At 32.6% G+C, this 23,402-nt stretch overlaps 2 protein-coding genes across 3 annotated transcripts; both read right to left on the bottom strand.

The window, feature by feature from the left end:
- Positions 1-2,720: 2,720 nt before the first annotated feature.
- PGM (phosphoglucomutase) lies at positions 2,721-13,974 on the bottom strand. The gene is made up of 22 exons (XM_020378966.3): positions 13,590-13,974; positions 13,447-13,512; positions 12,911-12,955; positions 12,735-12,827; positions 12,579-12,631; positions 12,318-12,369; positions 12,144-12,212; positions 11,725-11,793; positions 9,752-9,874; positions 9,563-9,615; positions 8,790-8,868; positions 6,603-6,667; positions 6,455-6,522; positions 5,146-5,264; positions 4,991-5,065; positions 4,755-4,870; positions 4,261-4,402; positions 4,047-4,128; positions 3,914-3,960; positions 3,713-3,790; positions 3,493-3,598; positions 2,721-3,163 (listed from the first exon to the last, which is right to left on the bottom strand). Exons 1-22 carry the CDS (start codon positions 13,806-13,808, stop codon positions 3,096-3,098), a joined length of 1,887 nt encoding a protein of 628 aa, XP_020234555.1. The 5' UTR covers positions 13,809-13,974; the 3' UTR covers positions 2,721-3,095.
- Positions 13,975-16,288: 2,314 nt separating this feature from the next.
- LOC109814520 (O-fucosyltransferase family protein) lies at positions 16,289-23,071 on the bottom strand. Of its 2 annotated transcripts, XR_002241080.3 has the most exons (10): positions 22,870-23,071; positions 22,635-22,797; positions 22,404-22,482; positions 22,228-22,298; positions 21,944-22,032; positions 19,752-19,875; positions 19,382-19,665; positions 17,516-17,645; positions 16,693-17,389; positions 16,289-16,594 (listed from the first exon to the last, which is right to left on the bottom strand). XR_002241080.3 is itself a non-coding variant. In XM_020378976.3 (9 exons), the coding sequence occupies exons 1-9, from the start codon at positions 22,875-22,877 to the stop codon at positions 16,802-16,804; spliced, it is 1,536 nt and encodes a 511-aa protein (XP_020234565.1). In that variant the 5' UTR covers positions 22,878-23,071; the 3' UTR covers positions 16,289-16,801. The 2 variants fall into 2 exon arrangements, 1 of the variants encoding a protein (XP_020234565.1); XM_020378976.3 differs by having other exon boundaries at positions 16,289-17,389.
- Between the last annotated feature and the right edge of the window lie 331 nt (positions 23,072-23,402).

Genomic DNA, 23,402 nt, shown 5'->3' with positions numbered 1-23,402 from the left:
CATTCGAATATATATTAAGATATTAAATAATATAATTTTTTTTATCAATTTAAAAAACCAGTTTTAAACTTAATGTTAGCCCAACATTAATTTACAAGTGTGTTAGTATTTTCAATATGAGAAATGATGAAACAACACACTATTTAACATATTCTTTTTATTATTAATAACTAAAATATTTTTTTAAATTACTTAACTAAATCACTAATTTTCTTTTGTAATCCAAGAGTAGATTATACAATTTTAGCAATTAATTTGTATTGCACAAAATAAATTTTACATTATCAAAAAAACTCTAGAATAATTTAATCTAAATTAAGTTTTAAATATCCTTGAGCCAACCTCGAGAAAATGACCTTGTGAAACAAAAATAAGGTCTACCTGCTTCTTGTGTTTGTTCCCCAGCTACAGAGATTCTTCCTTAAAAATTAATGACCAAATGAAAGAAAAACACTTCCCAACAGACAATGGAAATTGAAGGAACTTCTTACTTTCTACATGATATGAAATTTTTTGGAATATATAAATATATATGCAAGTTAAATAATTAAAAAGGAAAAAGTGTGAAAAGCAAGAACATGATGACTGTCACGTCGCATTCGTAAATGGAGAGAAGAAACTATTTGTCTCTTCCGCCATGTCCATTGCCTGTTGCATCCCTTATCTAATATGTCTCAACAATTTTACCCTTCGGTCAACGCCTTTTAAGACACCCTCACTAACGCCATCTCTGATTTCTGATTTCATTTTTCTTTTTTATGCATAGACAATGATAGTAATAGAAATTTACATTTAAATTTACTTATTCGAAAAAAAATATCATCTTTTACTTCAATGGTTTTTTTTAGAAAATAATAAAGGTTGTGGAATAAAATGCAAAATAAAGTGTATAAGGGGTGTCAGCTTTTAAGAAAATTCAATGAGACATTTTATTAAAAAAAATTAAATACGATCATTTTGAGTAGTAAAACTCTCTCTCCAAATATTTAACATAGATATCCACGACCTGATTTTTATATATAAGATCTTTTCAACTAATTTATATTATTTAAAAAATTGATTAATTTAACTAATTATATTAAATTTGTTAATAATTTGAATTAATTTATCAAAATTACTCTTAGCCTTCTTAAAACTAATCATTTATCTTTCTAGTTAATTGCTTCTCACCAAATTAATTAATTCTCCAACTTATAAATTATCTAAAAATTACAAAAAGAGAATATTTATGTTTAAACATTACGTCTACGAATATTCTCCAATCCTAGTAAGAAAAAAAGTTATCTCATTAATTTTCAAGATATATTATCTGTTCCTAAAAATATTATTAATTAATTAAGTAAGGATATAAAAGAAAAAATTAACGCAAGAGATAATTAGAAAAAATCTTATAAAAAAAACAATAAGAAAAGGAGGATCTTAGAAGGTAATATTACTTATTTTCTTTACAGTATCACAAAATCATTATCAAGACTTGAATGTATGACACTCGTAGGGTCATATAGTCAGCCCAACTATCTGACCTATTCCACTATGTTGAGAACCTTTTTCTTTTAGACCAAATCTTTAATCACTGAACTCAACAGTTCATATCTGTTTTGGGTAGATTGGTTTATTAGAGTTTAATGGTTACAAATCGTGAATACAAAAGAAAATTACATGTCAATTAACTAAAAATCAGCATTATAATAATTTTAAAGATAATTATTATATAACTCAATAATTTTTCATACATGATTTTGTTATTGAATTTTACACTAATATTCTAGCGTATACTCTATTTTATCTTAATCTAGTAAGTTTGATTGTAAAAGGTAAATGTAGACCGAATACATAAAATTTATTTGATACTTTATATAGTTTGTGCATAAGATTAAGCTATGAATCTCAGGCGTAGACTCTGATAGGGGAATTTTGTTATGGAACGCTGACCAGATCATCAAATCATGGATGACCAATAGGATTGCTGGATACACGTGAGAACCTTGTCTCATCACGTGGCACCACCTCATCATGTCTTTCAAAGCCATAACCACAATATATGCGGTCAATGTAACAAATCCTATTTCCTATACGCTTAGACCGAAGACAATTTACTACAATCATCATAGGTTGCTGTCTCTCATTGTCTTTATTAATACGACAAATCTATGCACTTCTACAATTATTTTTTTGGTTATATTTTAATTAAAATTATATATTTATGTCCGTATTTTGTTCAAAAAAGATTTTCATTAAAAGATTAACATATATTGTTGAAGTAAAATTTCAAAATTAATGTAAATTATCAAAATAAAACTTCAATTCTGATTATAAAAAATAAAAAAATAAAAAAAAAGCACATAAATCTGTATCTAAATTTTGTCCTTATTAATATACCAAACAAATTCAAAATGCTCCATCAAATGATCTTGGCGGAATCCGCTTTACATTTGACTTTATCTACAAACGTACTTCAAAGCTCACCATGGTCAATCTGTTCATAAACTAGTGGTCCAAAAATGCGGTTTTTTTTTCTTCTGGGATCAACTATGTGAAAATCAGCGATTTGTCATTGTCACATACCACTGAGAATACAAAGTAAATTCATCACTAAGAGTACAGTATTGGACATCAATATCGCTATGGACATCCTTCACATCTTAAGGGACATTGTCTCTGGCTTCATCTCAAGTGCTAAAAAATAGATTTTGACAATAACAATTGGCATCCTTGAAACATAAGGAATCAAAGAGGTCTTCCAATTCTAACAGAAAAAGAAGCTTGGAACAATCGTGAAATTGTCATTCTGCTTGAGAAGTAACTAACTCCAGTTTCACAACTCAGAAAAATGGACAAAATTTAGCTCCTGTTACTTTATTTTATTTTATTATTATTATCTTGTTGCACAACGGTGCTTCATTTTTGCACATAAATACAAGTACCATATTTTACAAGGGAACCTATCGCTTCAAAATTCTTGAGCAACCAAAAGTGACCAAACTTGAGCGAGCTCTGATGTGAATAGGTGTGTAAGAAACAACTTGCGCATGCACTCAACTTAGAGCACATCTTGGTACATGTGACAACTTGAGAAGTGGTTGTGGAATTCTCCATTATGTGATGACTGTAGGCTTGTCCCTCCCTGTGAAATCTTTGAGCTTTGACACGGATAATGCCAAATCTGCACAATAACAAGAGCAATCAATTGCATAGAAAAATAAGATAGTTTATGGACCTGTTTGAATATGCTTTTCCAGGAGCATTTTTAGGAGCAAAAAATAGAAAGGATAAATGAAATAAACTTTTCTGTAGACTAAAATTAATCTATACATAAGTTAAATTGTAAAAGCTATCTCATATAACTTCTCCAGAAAGTTACAAATTAACTTGTATATAAGCTAATTTTGACTTATGAAAAAAATTGTTTCATTTTTTCTCTCAGAAGTATTTATAGAGAAGTTTATTCAAACAGATCATATTCCCTATTTTATCTTGGTAAATGAAAATAACCTATTAATGGTTTTAAGGCAATTTGAGCATCAGCATCATGTTTAGAGACATCTGGTTCAAACTGTTCAATGTAGACTCTAACAGTTGCCCCTGCAGAACCAGTTCCCTGTAAAAGAAAATATGGCAATCACTTTAATTTTACACCTAAATTGCTAAGATGGATTCAACTTCTTTGAATGAGACAAGGTGGACAATGGACAAACAAACAGATGCCACATACTGATAAACGATATATGATCCTTGAGCCATCCGTAAAAACAAACCGAACACCTTGTTTTGATACCACACTTCCATCTACCTGCACATCTAAATTAGATCAGAACCAAATAATTGCAAGGAAAATGTGAATTATGGTTGCTTGACCTAGAATTAAAAAAGAAAAAAATGAAGACAATAAAATGTACACAATGTAAAAACTTACAGGATCAGTGTATGTAAAATCATCTGCAAACTGGAGGGTATAACTTCCTGTAGAGGAATGCTTTCCACACTTAACAAATACTCTGGAGAGAATCGTAAAGATTGAAAAAAAAAAAATGCTTGTAGCAACTTACCATATTTATCACCAGGCTTGCTCTTAGACACACTATCTCGTAGGTATTCTATCATCTTATTGGCACTTTCAGATTCACATTCCTATATAAGAACTTGGATTTGTTAAAATAAAGAAACATTACAATTAACCTAGCTCAGATTAGCCTTTTCAAAGAAAAACCTAGCTCAGAATAGGTTACAAAATTAAACCTCAATTGCGGCAATGATACCTACCTCATAGTCATATCTTGAAAAGAAATTTCTTCCATATGTTGCCCAGTGCTCCTTCACAACATCAGATACAGAGGTCAATTTCTCCCCTGGTTTCTTGTCTTTGTTGCGATGTGCAATAATAGAAAGCCAAGCTAAGACAGCCCTGTAGTTGGAAACCACTTACATAAGACACAAATTAAACACAAGACAGAATTTAGATAAAATTAAATGCTTGCAGTATTGTTTCTCAATAAAAATATAACATGTTATTTTTTTTAAGGTTGTCCCAGTTGAGGCATAAAATGTAATACATGTTTTATGCTTTTATAGTCCTCGATCACAAACATCTAAGGAGTTTTATTAATGTTCTCTCCTTGACAATAATATGAGAACATTGATGTTACTGATTTCAAATGTTGACGTGCCTAATAATTTCAAGATACATCAATGTAGCTAGCCAAAAAAGTATAATTGAATAAATTAATTTAAGTTTATAAAACTTGTGGAAAATCTACCAGATGCCGTCTTTCTCACGAATGTGGTCAGAACCTGTTCCAAAACTCTCTTCCCCGCAAACTGACAAATTCCCAGCATCCATAAGATTCCCAAAAAATTTCCAACCAGTGGGGACCTGAATCCAGGGTCCATCTTTTGTTATTTGAGAACTATGTGTAAAAATATATGAAGCCAATTTCATCTATAATATTTTAAGAAGAAAGAAATTGTAAAAATAAAATAAAATAAAACATGCCTCAAAGAAAGGGAGGTTCAATTTTTCAGCAACACGATCCAGAGCACCACTTGTCGGCATTGATCGAGCAAGACCCTGCAATTAAAATACAGAATAATGGCACTTCTGTTGTACAATGATAAATACCTAATATAACGTGTGAATACAATTTCAACCTTAACACCATTCTTGAAGTATGGAATGGCTTCTCTTGCATTGGCTGCAATAACTGCTACAGAGTCTGAAGGAGTTACAAAGAAACTTCTTCCTAAAATCATATTTCTATCACCATCCCCTGAACAAAGATTGAAATACATGAACACCATTGAATAAACACACACATATACAAAAACATTGTTGCACAAGCACACATCAACCACATCTTCTGCAATAATATGTTTAAAAGCGGTAATGTAATATACTACACAGATGCAGAGTTTCAAGATTACAGAGATAGAATGCAATGTCTCCACGTTATACCATGTCAACACTTAAACACCAAATACAACATAAAAGTTCAATTTTAATGGTTGGTTAGATTTGATTTTAATTGTTGTTCATGTCAAAGATCTCACATCGATTAGTGGTATGATCAAAATAATATATACATATAACTGGAAGACAATCCCATCTCATGAGCCTGCTTTTGTGGTTGAATTAAGTCAAAATCCAAATTCTAAGATGATATCAGCTTCTAGCATAGAAGCATTGTTGGACTACCTGTATTGCCACACCCAAGGAAGTGTTGAAAAGCCACCTTAATTGAAATCAACCCTAACCAGACTTACTTGTGGCCTCTTTGGAGGCTATCATGATTGGAGCCTCAAGGGTGGTGTTTAGAGACTCACATTGACTAGAGATATGGCTTAAATAAAGCTTGGACTACAGAAGTCCTCACCTTAAAGCCGTTTTGGGGTTGAGTTAGGTCTTTAGCCCAAATTCTAAGAGTTCAATCAATTGACAATCTCCTTTCTACAAGGGCTTTGAACTTCTAAAATAGCCTACATAAGTTGAACATACAAGGACCAAACATTAAATTGGATTATCTCATCCAAGTGAAGATCTTGTTAAAATGCATTGCTACAAGTTCAGATGAATTATGCAGCAAATTTGTCATCTTCTAGGTTTTGTGATGCAATCAAACGCTTGATGGTGATGCAAGGCACCATAGGCATGCGTAGGTAAATCTTCAATTTCTTCTTCTCAATCTGTGCTTTCTCTAGTTTTTAAACTGGAGAAAATTCATCTAACCTAAAATTAAGCATAGTTTTTTTTTTTAAATTCTCACACGGGTTTTCCTATAAATTCATCTAACCTAAAATTAAAAATTCACATTTACTGTTCACAACACCCAAATTGCCCTTAAAACCCATCCACAAAATCCCTGAATTATTAAACCCACACACATTTATAAAAAATAAAAAAAATAAAAAATAAAAGCTAAAATCTTAACAAAAAGCTGACTACTGCATTGGTCTCACATACCATCACTGGCAGCTCCAAAATCAGGTCCATTTTCAGCATATAAAATGTTGACAAGATCCTTTGCATATCTGTTCAGTTGACATTACCATCAAAAACAATATTTTTATGGACGAAAACAAGAAGTTAACAAATAAAGCACTAAACTCACGTTAGATTAGGATCAGGATGGCCATGTCCAAAATCTTCCAAAGGAATTCCATTTGAAATTGAATCCTATATACATAATTAACATCCCATATCAGTAACTTCATATAAATTTGTATCCCCTCCCTAAAATAGCTGTTGGAAATCAACGAATCATAGCATCTCATTCATTGGAAGGAGGATTACAGTTAAATATTCTATGTTTATTTCACTGTTGTAATTTTGAGATTCCTAGTTAATTATGAGAATATCCTATTTATTATTTTCTTTTTCATTTTCTTCCTTGTTTCTATATAACGTTATCTCTGCTCATATGAAATAATACAGTGATTTAATAATTCTCTTCACACTCTGCTCATATGGCAAGAAATGGATTTGTAAGCTAATTTCATTGAAAGTCTCTGAAGATAAAATATGATCAAGTGTTAGAAATGGCGAGAGATTTTGGTTTTCTTCAGGGACTTGACAAAGAATTAGATGTAGTTTGAGGTCAAGTCATTGGCATTAAACTGCTGCCAACCATCAGAAAACATATCACACTAAACACACATGCTGGCTTATTCATGGAAAACCAGCAGATTGGAAGCCTCAAACTCGGTGCAAGCCCTCTACCACTGCTCATGTTGCTGATTCCTCTGTTGAACTAAAGCACAAAACTTTTGAGCCCAACTTTTCTGACAATTAGTTGGAAATGTTAAAGAGTTTACAGGCTCAACTTAAGCCCAAACTTAGACCTTCAATCTGCATAATAGTTATTTCTCACAAAGGTATGAACAATTTTCTTTCTTGCTTAAGCATGAAAATACTAGAGTGGATCCTTGATTCTGGGGTCACAAACCATATGACCTGCAAATATGCTGATTTCTTGACATACCAATAGAATGGGAATGGTGTAAACATTATTGTAGTTGACAGTAAATCCTCATTGGTAACTAGTAGTGGTAACTTGAATTAGCAAGGTTTAAGCCTGAATTCTATCCTTCATGTACCTTGACTTGAAATACAATCTCATATCTGTTGGTAAATTAATTAAAAGATCTCAACTATGCAATCATTATTTATCCCACTTACTATGTTTTTCAAGATTTGATTTGGAGACAATTATTGGCAGTGTCAACTGTCAAGGAACACAATGGTCTCTACTATGTTTCTAATTCCCCTTTGAGATTTAGTCCTTCTCAAAATGCCTCCTTAACTACAATCTCAGATTCCAATATCCTTCTGTGGCATAAGTGTCTTGGTCATACTATTTTTTGTTATCTGAAATACTAGTGTCTAGATTTATTCATCAATGAAGAATTTTCCCCTTTTAGCTGTGAGCAATGTATGTGTAGCTTTGCTAAACAGTCACAAAAATCCCCCTCCCCCCTCCCCCAACATAATGCATCAAACTCTTTCCATCTCATCACAATGACATTTAGAGCCATTCTCAAGTTCCTTACATTAGTGAGGTTTCAATGGCTCATTACTTTTATAGCTGACCACACTGGTGTTTGTTGGGTGTATATTTTGAAAGAAAAATCGGAAACCAGCACTATTTTTAAACAGTTGCACAAACTTGCCACCAATCATCTATTCATATTCTTTGTACTAACAATGGAAGAAAATACTCCTCACATGACTTCAATGCTTACTTATCAAAGGTGTGATTTAAAGAGGAGGGGGGGGGGGGGGGGTGGAGGAGTTGTTCTTAGGAAGAAAAAGTTGTCTTCCTCTAAACCTCTTCAATTCTTGTCTCCTCTCAATTGTTTGAAAGTGACATTTCTATTTGTTTATTAATCAGAATTCTTACGTCTCTTCCACCAAAAATGTTTGGTTGTACTTTTTCAATCACAACTCTAGTTCAACATGGGAAAAATTTAAAGGTCAGTCTTTCTTTACTAATAACTCACTTTAAGGGGAGAGCATAACCAAAGCTCATCATTTTCCCGTTTGAGGGGGAGTGCCAGAAATACATCCTTAAGTTTTAGGGGAATCATGGCATCTCATTAATTGGAAGGATCACAATCAACTATTCTATTTTATTTCATTCCAGTAGATTTGGGATTCCTAGTTAATTCTGGAAATTCGTCATTTTATTATTTTTGTTTTCTTCCTTCTTTCTATGTATTGCATTTCTTCTCATCAAATAATACAGAGATGAAGCAAGTTTTTCAGTCTGCTTAAAAGAGTTTAAAGGGGGAGAACATACCAGACTAGCACCAAGTTTATCAACGAAGATGGGTTTAGCATAAGCACCAGTAACTGCATGCATGGCATCAAATATAAACCTATAAAAAAAGTACAATAAACTTCAAGACTATGGGATTCTCATTTTCATAGAACCTAAACATTATTACCAGCCATGACCTAGAGTTGGGATACCCCTACTCTCTTCAGAAAAATAACATGCATAATTTAGAAAAAACTAACTTGTTACTGTTAATGCGGCACTAGTAAAAATTTAGAGGATCAGAAAAAGGATACACAGAAAATGCACTGCAAGGACAGAAAATATAACCTTTTAATTAGAAATAAGATTGACATGGAAAAAAAAAACTGGAATATTAATATTAATAATAATTACATAGCAAGGGGGAAAACATTAGAAGATCCTTTTAATGGGTCATATTTAATGACAATATCGCTTGATTTCTTAATTCTCATGTTAGCCATAGAATTCTTTTTGGAATGATGTTGAAGTAGCACAGAAAATTAAATATTTTTCAAAACAGCGGGATCCCAAATTTTGTAAAGAGACAGGGATATTGAAGAGAAAAAACCTTTTTGGTGAATGTCACTGTAAAGGGACTACATAGTTAGTAATAGAGTAGGGCTGTAACACAAAGTAAACTATGTACAAAAAGCTACTATTTGTACAGTGACTTTGCCCTCTAAGACCAGAATAAACAAGGACACCAAAAGGAACAACATCCAATCCCATATAACTCAACATTTGCAATATTTAGAGAACAAGATGACTACCTAAAATCCGGTCGTGAAAGAAGACCTTTGATTAGCTGAAAATCAAATACTGTCTGTAGAAAATATAATAAACAAATAAATAAGTAAAACAAAAATCACAACACTGATATCCAGTTCACATGAAATATTCTTTTAGATTATAATGGTGTGTAACCAAAAGATTATAACGATGCAACAAATAATTTTCACCTCCAATAGTTCCAGATAGTCAGACACCGGGTCTATGACTTCCACACTGAAGCTTCCAAAATTTGTAACCCCAACATTTGATAAGTCAACATCAGGAATGTCAGCTATCTTTACCTCAGATATCTGCGTCAGCATAAAACATTTAACCCAAATGCATAAAATGAACTTGATCGCTGATAAGAAAAGACTTCTCCTCTAGCCTCTAGGATATAGTATTCCTAATCCTAACAATGACACTTCCAGATCATTTTTTCACACCTACTTTAAGTCTGTATTTTCAAGATTAAAAGTAATAGCTCATTTTAGAGGCTCGTTAGACAGAAATTTTGCATATAAACACAAAGTTCTCACGTCTCAACATTGTAACATTTGAAAAAGAAAACAAACAAACATAAAGTCCCAGGAGAAAATGTAATATAACGGAAAAAATTGCATATGAATTATTATCAACTTTCTAATCAGTGGACTCCAAAAAAATAACACAGCACAGAGAAATGTACCAGCTAAGTGTTTGAAAGAATTGAATAAATCATATTTTACAACTCTACATTCTGCAAGACTATAACATATGCAAAAATAAATTTGATAGTCTTATATATCCTACCTAATTAATAGTTGATCAGTTCAAAATCATCTGAATGAATCTGTTAGTTTTAGCTCTTATTGGGAAAAATCCAAGTCCCACATCGACTAGAGATTAGGCAATTAAATAGTATATAAGTAAAAAGCAACCTTCACCTTACAAGCCGGTTTTGTAGGATTGAATTAGGCTTAAATCTACTATTCTAAGATGGTATCAGAACTATCCTAGATTCTTAAAAATGGGCCACCTACCATTCATTGATACATGCAACATGGGCATGAGGGGGTGTATTCAAGTCCCGCCAATCCTAGTTCATTAAAAAAAAGGGTCACCTACCATTTATCCACGTACCAAGCCCAATAGTGCTGGACGTGAGGGGGTGTATTGGAAAAAACCCAAGTCCCACGTCGATTAGAGATTAGGCAATTAAATAATATATAAGTGAAAAGCAACCCTCACCTTACAAGCCGGTTTTGTAGGGTTGAGTTAGGCTTAAATCCACTATTCTAAGAGCTCTTCCTTTTTTTTCCCTCTTGTATTAAAAGTATTTATTGAGAGAGAAGAAAAGTACAGAAGTGGAGGGATGGTTGTTTGATAGCCCCATAAATAAGGTGTTTAAGAAAAGTACAGAAGTGGAGGAATGCTTTCTATCATTGTTCAGGTTCAGTTTTAACAAAAGGATAAATTGAGCATTGACATCAAGTAAAACTTCACACCAGATAAACCAACAATGCTGCCCAAACCCAATTCTGAGCAGCCTTGAGGCAACTTTATGAGAATTCCTGATAAAATTTAGAAAGAAGTTCTGACTGAAATCAATAATTATTTTATCTAATTATCATGATTCCAATGCTTTGTATTAGAAGTTATAGTTGCTCGAATATTCTAGTGGGTAACCATTAGGAACATTTATATATGGAGATATACACAGTATAGATGATCTGCAACATGCACTCATTTATCATGTGGTAATCATGTCACAGATTTCACGCATCACTACATCTAACAATTTAATAGCTACTTTTAGAAAGTGGGGAAAAGGAGTAAGAACCAGAGAGAGAGAGAGAAACAATAGTAAAGAAGGAAAAAAGTTTTAGGACTTAAAATGTATGGCAAGATTGTCTAACCCTTTTGTTCAAGCTCTAACCACAAGGCATAAAAAACAAATCATCATGAATTGATATGTAACAGCTTAAAAGAGATTAATTGTATAGTGAGGTAAAGATTATATTAGAATACAACACTAAATTAATAATGATACTATATGGTAAGGTCAAGATTACGCTAATTTTTCATCCTCCAAAAAGACAACATAGGAACAAGTCAAACATTTTAAAGAACAGATGTAGGATCAGAGTAGTACAGCTTAGTCAAACAGTGGGACACTTACCGATAGGGTGTTTCCGTAAATCTTGTCAGTAATGGACTCTGGTGCAGGTTGTCCACTTCCGTAATTAAACTGGAGTCAACAGAAAAGACATTTATTAGAAACACCTACTGTCTTAGACATTGATCACAAACATGTTACAGAAAAAATTACATTTCAATAAAGCTTAATTTATTGTGTATGGAATACAAAATAACCAAAAATCCCCTAAGGCAGTATCAGCACACATGCACACAATACAAAGAAGAAGAAAAAAACAAAATGATCTCTGAAATCTGAATCATAGGGTTTTCACGGCATCAACCATGACCTCACCAAAGTTCATAAAAATGTAACTTCAGGAGCACCAACTATCAGCATTAATCAAAGCATAATTGATCCATGACTATTTAATGGATGAGAACTAGAAAAGATAAAATCACCTTAATACCCCAATCATATTCAGGCCCACCAGGATTATGGCTTGCACTCATAATAAACCCACCATTTGCCTGTTAAAATTTAAGAAAATGAGAATAAAAGAACAAATGAGCTGAAAAGGTTATACTATCCATATAAGCCAAAATATTTCACAAGAAAAAGTTTAAATGGCTTGCCTTTCTCTTCCTTATTACTGCAGAAACAGCTGGTGTCGACAATATACCTTCCCTACATTAGAAAGAACAAGTAGGCTCAATTTCTATTAAATAATAGCTCCACAGAAGTGATTGTGCATTGAATAGCTCATGCTCATGCACTAGCCCACCAAAGATGTTTTAGCCTAATGATGGCATTCACTAGTAGCTCTTGATTTACATATTATCATCCATTTGTTACAAGAAAATCAATTGTAAAAAACAACTGATTGAGATACTTACTTTCCAACCAGAATTTTTCCAACACTATTCCCAGCAGCAATTTTGATAATTATCTGCAATACACAAAAAAAGCAGCAAAAATCAAGGGAAAAAATAATTCTCTAAATACAAGATTTAAATGTTATTGCTATAGTGACACATCGAAAAAAGGTTGACCTGTGCAGCTTCCCGATTAAAGTATCGACCATCGCCTCCCAACACCAACAGACCATTCTTGTAATCCTCCGGAGGCAATGAATTAAACAGGGCCTACAGATGCACAGAATTCTTACTTACACGCAAAGCAAAATGCATGCATCATGTAATCATCCACTGCATAGAGTTCTACAAACCTGTATCCAATTTGCAAGGTAGTTTTCTTGCTTAAACACTTTCACCTACAAAACAAGTATGCATGTAATTAATTATAAGGAAAATACTACTCTCACACTTGCATTTCTTCACCTGGAAATACTTCCTCAAAACTGTTTTCCTTCACCGATAGCTTTCCAATATGTTACAGTCAATAACAAACTTTAAAACAACGATGAAAGTACAGAGACAAAAGGCTATCAAAAATGTATAGCAGTTTACTAAAGAGCTAAGCAAGAATTACTAATTATATATAAACTGTGTAAAGAGAAACAGCATCCTAATTATATAGTTTTTGAAGAAAAAGGGCACACACCCAACATTATAATCTTATTATATTTCATTTTCAAGTGTAAAAATACCATCAATCATAACTTAACCTCTCTCCATATCAACACAAACACAATCTATATGCTGCATGCATGCTGATTGGGCATAATAAGCAAACCGGGAACTAAAAAAAATAAAAGAAGGGCCAAATTGATCACTTTGATCCACTTCAAACAATGTCAGTTACCTTCTTTCGAAGCCCACTAGTACCAGTCTTCTGTCCTTCAATGGGCTTGGTTGGAATCGATTTAATCTTACAAAATAGAAAAAAAGTAAGATACTTGAACTATGTGACGGCACATACTTGAACAATGGGTGGAGAGAGAGAACCTTAATGCCTTCGGGTTCAGCAATGGTTGTGGAAGGCGATGAGGATGATGACGTGGCTCTGATGATTGAACCGTAGCGGATTCTGAAGGGAAGCTTCCGAGTCTTGAACGAAGAAGGGCATGGGAGGAAGGAGGAAGGTTGGATTGCAAGTGGGAAAATGGAGTTTTGGGGTTTAAAGGAAGAGAGGATGAATTTGTCAAGCGTAGAAGAGAAAGCCATTGATGGGTATGGTGGTAATGCGACACTGATGCTGTGTGAGTGATGTGAAGATTTATATCAGTGACTCTCTCTTATTGTGTGCTGCGGGAACACACAAATGCCACATGTACGAAGGGACACTTATCCTGAGATTCAACATGTGAATGTGAACTGTGAAGTGTTGCTTTTTTGGCCCTTCCCATGATTTTTGCATAGAAGTTACTCAACATCGTAGGTTCGGTTGCGGAAGGAACGGCTAAGAATTTATTAATTTGGATCCTTTCTCGACTCTCGCCAGGTGGAAAATATATTCACCGATTTCCATGCTGGTCTCTTTCCCTTAAACATTTAGTTATATTAGCTCATTCTTTTATGAATTTAATGAAACTATATTTTAATTTAAACATGATATAACTAGTTATTTTAATCAAAATATTTATTATAAATAAAAGTACACAACTTCAAATTTAAAAAGTGAGACTTATTTTTCATTTTCGTAACTAAAATTTGATTCCTTTGTTTAAGAAAAAATAAGCTCTTTGCTATGTAGCCTACCACCGAGCATTGATAGACATTAAAAAAAAATCAAATGACTTAAAACTTGACCTTTTAAAGAAAATATTTTATTAAAAACTGTAAATTGGTTCATTTAGTAAATAAATTTGGGTCCAGAAAAATATACAATGAAGAAATCAAAAGCTCCTGATCTAACATATTCTCAAATAATTACGTATATATATGGACATATATAGGAGAAATCAATACCATGTCAATATATCATATAAATATACTAACATACATAATCATGTTTCAATTAATTATAATTCCATAAACTTTTATGTCCACAAACACGTACTTAATACAAGTTTTATATATGTTCTTTGTTGGGAAAATCTGATTAAGAGAGAATTATACACACAATTAGATTTCATTAAGTATTAATAAGAATAGCCACCTTTAAAATCAAAATAATTTAAATGTGACATAATAAGAATGTAATTATATGATATTAATTTGTAATTAAAACCTTTCAAAATATCTACATAAAAGAATAAAGCTTAAACATATACTTTAATGTTATTATTTAACTAAAATTAAAATTTTGCTTTAATAATATATGCCTTTAATATTGATTTTATTATATAAATTATTAAAATAAAATTATAATTTAAATTGAAAAACATCAACGTTCTTATCATATTATACCTAAATTTTATCATATATACAATATAGTTAGGATCAAAATATATGCTAAACCATTCATGAGTATTGTTTGCTCACCATATATTTTCATTGGCTCACCATTTTTACCAAATAAACTGATTCAATATTCAGTTTTAAGTCATTGAAAAAACTTGTTCATCAACATTTATTGGACCATATCTTAGTTTCATGAATGAAAAATAGAAAGGAAAAAGAAAGACCAAAAGAAATCCTTTTTAGCAATTAACAACCACATTCACTTTTCTTTCTAAAATTGCTTTTTTATGACTATGTTAATATTATAAGAAAATAATAGATTATATATATATATATATAAGGAAGAATTTATTTATTTTATAGAGTAAGTCTAAATCCTAAATCCTAAACTTAGACTTACTTCATTCAGTAATTTATATTTTACATCAAATCTCAATAATTCAATAATTAAATTTAAAAGTTCTTAATACATAGATCAAATCTATAAATTAAAAAAAATCTGAAAATCATTTAATACTTATTTTCATTAATTCAAATCAATAGATAAAATATTTTTATGATTATTCATCAATTTAAATTAATGAAACGAAATATTAAATAATTTTTATTTTTATTTTTTAAATTTGTAAATTTGATCTATGGATCAAGAACTTTAAATTCAATGATTGAATCGTTAAAATTTGATATAAAACATAAATTATTAAATAAAGTAAATCTAAATAGATTTATTCCTGGAATAAACAGAGATTCTTTCTCTCTCTCCCCCTATATATATATATATAAGTTTTCAAAATGAGTTATTCACTTTTTAATCCCTACATCAATGTCCATTAACAGAAGGACAAAATTGTACACAATACATTCCAAAACCGAAAAACGAGTTAGACTTTAAAGGACTAAATTGTACAAAAGAAACATACATTCAGAAATTGAAGATAAATTACGTGCCACTTTCTGGAACCAAATCATGGATTAACTGAAATTAATGTTGGGGACATGTGACGAGAACTAAGCCATGCATATAATCAAATGGCTGAAACTTTTTTCTAGTGCACCTCCAGTTCACGCCATCACAAGAGAGGATCCGTACGCCTCTTTGAACTCCCTGTGTTTCTCTGAACGGTAAGCTAGAAAGATCAACAGTATTCCAGATCACAAGGCACCGATAGAAGTACAAGAAAACCAAACCATGTTAATCGTTTTCCTAAACAAGCTCCCACGATACCAGACATTTACTATTTAAGCATTTTATTAGAATGTTTGATGACATTGACATCAGTCATCAGATATCAGATCACGTGTTTTCAAAGAGGAAATATAGAATTGCAGAAAAACTTGAACAAGGTCCTTTTCATTCCGGCCCAACAAAAAGATCAAATAAATAAAACAACATAAATTTAACACATCTATTTTTTCCCAGCACTCCAGATATCTAACGTAAATCTGCCAGAGTTTTCCTCCTTCCCTAGGTAACTAGAAGTGCCTTTCTCTAGCAGAGAGAAGGACTGTTACATTTATAACTGATTTTTCCTAAAATATATAACTACAGTCACATAGCCAGCTCTCTATCCAATCCGTGCGATCTTCCTCTTACTGTCTACACGAAACTAAAGAAGGCAAATATACAAATCAGCACCTTGAATTCTCAAGTCTAACTATATCATTCCCTCGGTAGAGTTAAATAGTTTGAGACAAAAATGATCACCTGCAAATCTGGAGTTCCAGTAATAGGAATACATTCCTTTTCGCTTTGGCCCACAGCAATTCATTACTTCTGAGCTGAAGAATCATTTGCCCAATGTCACAACTTCGGCTCATGATATTGTAGAATTTGTTTCTGTCTCTGCTTTCTGTAATTCGTTGTTCATAATATTTAAAATATCATTTGGGGGACATTTGTCTGCAGGATTCTCCGCAGATGTTTGGCAGAAGCATTCAGGCCAAGAATTAGTATAGAAAGACTCTGGAGAAACACGCTTATGAGGTTCTCCAAAGTTTGTTTTGAGCATGACTTTCCTAATAGCTTCCTCAAAATCAGCTGTCCGCCCATTCTCCCTATCAATGAAGATGGGAGCAAGAGCTTTTCTGTCAGGTCTGATAGTAGTCCGGAAGCCATAATAAAGGCGATGACCAAGGAGATTGTTGGCAAAGTTGCTTGGGCCATCATACGTTGGCATGAAAATGTCAGAAAGAAGACAGACCATGTAATCCACAGCAGAACCTGCCAATCCCCTAGTGTTTTCAGCAAGCTCTTCAGAGTGTTCCACTGAAGAATGATTCTCGAGTTGAGGGAACAAACTGCGAAATGGATTCATAAATCGTTCCCCACCAAACAATTCACCAGCTGCAAGATATATCCGGGTAGAATTGTCAAAACCCAATGCACGCAAAATGAGACCAACCTGCAAAAAGAAACACATGAATGTACAACCCATAGAAACATTGGAATCATATCATGGAAAGGTTAGTCTATTTATCAGATCCTTAGAAACAAATTAAAGGACAGTCAAAGCAAAACTAATTTTTACCTCCTCGGGAGTCAACGGGCATTTCCCAATGGCCCTTCTTTCACTATAGACAAGTCTTTTAGGTGCAAAATTTTCTTCTCGATATTTCTTCAAAATCTTTTGCTCCGCAGGTGTAAATATATCAAAGCATCTAGAACCACATTCATATTCAACATAAGTAATTTAGAAAAAGAAGCATTTCATTATATCAGATATTGTTTGTAAAAGTATGAAAAACACAAAATAAAAAGAACATTTTGTACTAGTGATCACTGTTTTGAAAACCAGACCAGACCGGCCAATTAGACTGGAAAACCAGTAAACAGGTCCAGTGTCGGGTTCATATAAATCGCTAAACTGACCTGTAGAAGAACCGGTCAAAAATCAAGAAAACCAGTAAAAAAAACTGGTTTGCAACGGGTCAATGAAAAATGCTTAATAAAATGTCACTTTGATTTCTTTCTTAAAAAAACGAAAATCAACTTAAAGTATTTATCCTTTGCTTTTTTCATTTTTGATGTAAACTTTTTATTGTTAATGGACATTGTTGTGTATTGTTGAAACTTGAACCTAGGTATTATGATATATTTGATTTGAACTTTTTGCAAATACTTTGAATGTTATGAACCTATAAAATTATGCATTATTTTAAGTTTTTAATGTTATAGAGTTATGATATTATGTTTCTTTAATACTATTTTATATATTATTTAATTATTATTATTATTTTAATGATATCAGTTCGACCATGCCATTGAAACTTGAACTGATATCTTGATCAGTCTAATTTTAAAAACATCATTAGTGATCCTCTAGAAATACAAGAAGGCACCAAAGTGTGAAGGATGTCTCTTCGATCTATATGATCAAAAAACAAACTGGTGATTTTAGAATTGTCTGCACCCAGTCCACCATTTATCAGATGTTCAATAGCAGTTTAAGGGAGGAAACATGACACACCAACACCATCCGTTTTAGTTGTGTAAAAAGTACCCAGTTTGAAAAAAAATGTTCTATGTTGGGACAGAATTGAGTTGAAGCCTCCTCCTTATCACAAGATTATAGAAAAATATTTTAAGCATGAAAAAGTTGAGAAAAGCAGCTGATCAACTATGTCTGACCAATGGACAGACAAAAAATGGTAATCCATTAAGAACTTTTTTTGGTCAATAGTCCTAAAGGAACAACCTTGTTTTCAACTGAGATACAAGTTTACCACCTCTCAACTCAACCTGAAGAAAGAGGTTTACTCATGACACCATTTGTCATAAAATTAACCTTGATCCAACGCACCCCTCAACAACACCAACAACTTCATCTCTTCCACACAGAACATGACCACTAAATTAGCTAAAAGAATTATCATTTATTTATATCCCATACAACCGGAGCTGGTATCTAAAGAAGGGGGAAAAAAATAAGCTCATAATTTAACAGGCTGCAAGAATAAATCTAAACCTATGGTGCTAGAATTCCAAGAAAATTGCTGCACTGCACCATCAAAATTGCCACGGCTCATTAGTTCAACTTATTTTGAAGAAATGACTGTTTATTTTTGTCAATTTTCTGAGAAAAGAGAATTAGTTAAAATAAACTATTATTTCTCCAGAAATAAGCATCCAAACAAGGTAAATATGTACATAATTATTCATCTATCCTATATATATATATATATATATATATAAAGTCCTACAGATTTGATCTAGGATTTTTGACAAAGGTTTGTCATAAACATCCATTGCTTTAAATCAAAGAAAAAACATGCATTTAACTCTAGGTATTGTAGGAAACAAGAAGACAACAATTACACTATTTGCATCTCATTCAATGTCAAATTGTCAATAGACATGCAAACATAATTGTCCAATCCAACCCAAATAAACTTACCCAGCAAATGCTAACATGTCCATCTCAAACCGAAGATGTATAGACATGAAGGGACCTTGTGCACGTAGCTTGTCAACTATTGATTGACTTAGCTTCATAATATGTGGCTTGAACCTTAAAGCATGATAGTTAACTCTGCACCTCAACCTTTGGTACTCTGGATTGTCAATTTCTTCAGCTAAGCGATGTGAAAAGGGAGTAAGATAAATGGCACCATGGTCCTTCATTTTCTTCAGAGCATCAGTAGTATACCAACTTATAGGAGCATCTCTAGGAGGACGAAGCTGTGTCAAAATAACATTGAACATTTTATCCAAGAAATTGAAATAATTTCAAACTACTTATTGATGACCAAATTATTATAGTATACCTGAAATGCCTTTATTTTCTTCTTTTTGCCATTTTTCTGATTTTCTGGAATGCTTTCAACAATCTTTACGTCATACCTCAACGTTTTGATGAAATGCTCAACATCATAGATACCATGGAAACCACTGCATGTAATAAAACTCAAGGCACCAATTAGTGTAGTGTGACTCTGGCTTGTCATAAATTAAGAATCAATTAAACCATTATCTTTACTATTATAGAAAGGGGATTCCCCATTTTGTATCTTCCTGCTTTTCAAAAAAAATGTCCATTTATTTCAACTTTGGGGAAGTTTTTTAAGGGGGAAATAATCACTTGTTTTTCAATAGTTCTCTGAAGAAGCTGCCAAAAAAAAGTGATATTATTTCTTCAAAATAAATTGAACCAAAACATGAATGGGAAATAAAGGGAGTTGGGAAATTTGTCACTACAAATTAGCTACAAAGGCCCACCACTAAACCAACTCCTACTTGGAGAGAACTTAACAAAAGATAAATAAGGAATTTTAAAGCCTGTATTTAGATTTAAAAGGACAAAACTGTCATGCCATGAAATTGAATTTTCTCTTTACATATGCACTACAGGTGCCTCTTTTCATTAAAGCCTGTTGATTTGAATCCGAATCTTAATAATCAAATTAACAAAACACAAACAATTAAACTTAAGAAATTTAGTCCAAAGTTTAAGTGAAACATGCTGTACATGGATTTTGGATGCTAAAAATAAATCCCACTCATTTCTGTGCATCTAACAGGTTAAGCATCCAAATCCATCTGATAAGTGAGCAAGTATCTACCGCAGGTTTAGAGTAAAGTACAGGAGTGTGATACCTTAGATAAGAACATCAACAGGTGTATACCTAATCAAATGTACATACACAAAAAAAATAGAAAAACATAGGCTACTACATCAATTTGTGTTGTAAATAAGAATATCTTAGGAGATTTGATATTATTTTATAATCTTTCATTATTTCCTTTATTTTTGCTTATTTTCATAGTTACCTATTTTAAGGACAAATGTATGTTTATAATAGGGTAAGAGAAGAATGTAATTAGTGAGAAATAAATTAATAAAATCCTCTCTTTCTACTATTTGTTTCTGAGAAAATAAACTTGAGCAGGTCTTAACTTCTAATGAGATGAGAAAAAAGGAAATTCCTTAAGTAAACGGTAATTATTGTCACTGTCGGTTATCCTCACTTGCTGTTTCAAATGAAGGCAGTCATGCAATTTCTTATATCTGATATAAAAAAACTAAACAAGAAACTATCTTCCAAAATCCAAATTTAGTTAGTAAAATCAACATTTATCTATTATCTGTCTCCCTATAAATTAGTAACATAATAACAGCTATGATGCTCAAATATGATACACTTATCGGATATGATACATACAATATGTATCCACTTTGGCAACGATTATTCTAAAAATTCACAACATAAGAATATACAAAGGGTAATTCTGCAAATCCAAATTAAGAACATCTTCTTGGACAGCACAAAAACAAAAATAAAAATTATAAACCAGTATCATAAATCACTACCTATTATTTATAAGTCGGATTAGTATCAATTTCACTCCTTTCTTGAGATCATACATAAAGAGGATAAGTTCCATCTTTTGATTCATTAAGGAACAATATTTCTAAAATTCCACATTTCTATATTATACATGTTTCTGTGTCTCATAAGTAGCTATATTAGTGACTCATAACTTTTTAAGGGCTTGGATACTTCACAGATACATGAAGCAAATGAAATCATTGGTACTTCATAGAATATTAATAGCGGTTTTGTTAATGGATGCCCTACGAAGACAAGTTAAAAAGAATAAAATACCTTCATTTCTAGTAAAACACATTATTTCCTAATGCACAAATTAATACCAAATTCAAGTTTTGCTAATAAAAACACTATCTAGATATACGAAACAAAAATGTTTTCAATTTATTAATTTACAAAAAACCAATACAAAATTCAATGCATTTACTACCCAAAAAGAGCTCATCGTTTCTTAATATGATATTATAACGGATGCCTAATCATAGTAATCACATTCCAATTGAACAATCAGCATATATATGTTCAAGTGATAAAATAAAATAATAAGTATAGCTTTTTTATTTTTCCCAATCAAAAAAATTCCAAAATCCACGCTTGCTACAGTTCAGAAGAAAATTCAAGACGGTTACCTGTCGTCATGCCAAAAGGAGTTTGCATCTAACTCAGGTAGCACTAGTGTAGCATTCATGATTCGTGCAGCAAGAACAGCATTGGATATCTATAGATTTAAATAGAAGTGTATCAATTATACATACACAGAATGATAATCGCACCATCATACACATAGGAAGCCTCATCTTATCAGCAACACTAGATAGCTTAGTAGACAGACACAATGCAAATAATTTGAAGTTGAGTTGATGCACTAAACAAAAAAAAATACAGTTTACAGTGAGAGGAAAAAGGTACAAACCGCACTGCGCTGCTGATTTAGCCCACCGTTACATCGAACACGCAAATAGCCGTTACTCTCGTTCGGAGGAGCTGAGACAAAACACCAAATACAGCATGAGAAACTTCAAGAACATTACATTCAGAAGAAAATTCTTGCATCAAAAACAGTCTGTAACTACAAGAATAGAAAGATACGGGGCCAATTAGTTCGCGGAGCAGACGACGGCCGCCAACCACCGGAATCAGCGTTGCTCCAAAGCTCTTCTAAATGGATCTGTTCAACATCAATAACAAATCACAGAATTACACGAAAATGCATGAAATAAGTACAAATTTCATTTAACAAAAGAAAAATGCATAAAAATTCCGAATGAAGTTTCCTCGATTCGCTGGAATTACATTGTGAACTGAAAAATTTGCACGAACCTCGGAGCGATAGTTGGATTGGGGACTCGAAGTTCCGGTTGAGGAGTAGAACAAGGAGAGCGTGCAGATCAAGAGGACCACAGCAGCAACCGACAGCTTCACGATCATTCCTTTGAATCCCGAGCCTCCGCTGTGCCTCCCATGCTGCCTGTGAAAGCCAGCTCTACAAGGAACAAAACGTCGACGTTTAATAATCAAAATCAAAATCAATCTGTAATCGCTATTTGAACCGTACCTCCTCATTGTTAAGATCCAATGGCTCTGTTCTTCAACGGATCCAGCGCTTCGAGATTACGGTTCAGTGCTGAAGCAGGGATTGGAATGGCAGTTGCGGCTGAAAGTAAGGCGAATGGAGGACCTGCCGGCGATCAGGAAAGCTAAGGTTGCCGGTGGAGAAGCAGTGATGGTAGAGAGAAGATGAAAGGAAAATGATTTGAACGAAGCGATTTTGGACAGGTTATGGGCTTCTGATTCTGAGTGGGTTTGGACTTTGGAGAATGGGCTACGGAGAAAGAATGAAAGGAGATATTGGGCTGTTTTATTTTATTTCTTGGCTATGATATATACACCTCCATTTTTTTATACATACACCCCCTTTTTAAAAAAAATATATTAAATTTATAAATTATCCTTAATATTATTTGAAATAAAAAAAAATTATTCTCAAAATTTTTTTTCGGAAGTATATTTGTACATAATTATGGAAAGTTCTTTCCGGAATACTAAAATTACTATTCCGAAAATAACTTTCTATCGGAATAATTCTGG

This window comes from Cajanus cajan, chromosome 7 (genome assembly GCF_000230855.2).
Source record: "Cajanus cajan strain Asha chromosome 7, NIPB_CcT2T_4, whole genome shotgun sequence".
In the NCBI taxonomy this organism is placed as follows: Eukaryota; Viridiplantae; Streptophyta; class Magnoliopsida; order Fabales; family Fabaceae; genus Cajanus; species Cajanus cajan.
The sequence above is the reverse complement of the archived record's forward strand: the minus strand, read 5'-3'. Positions and strand labels throughout refer to the sequence as shown.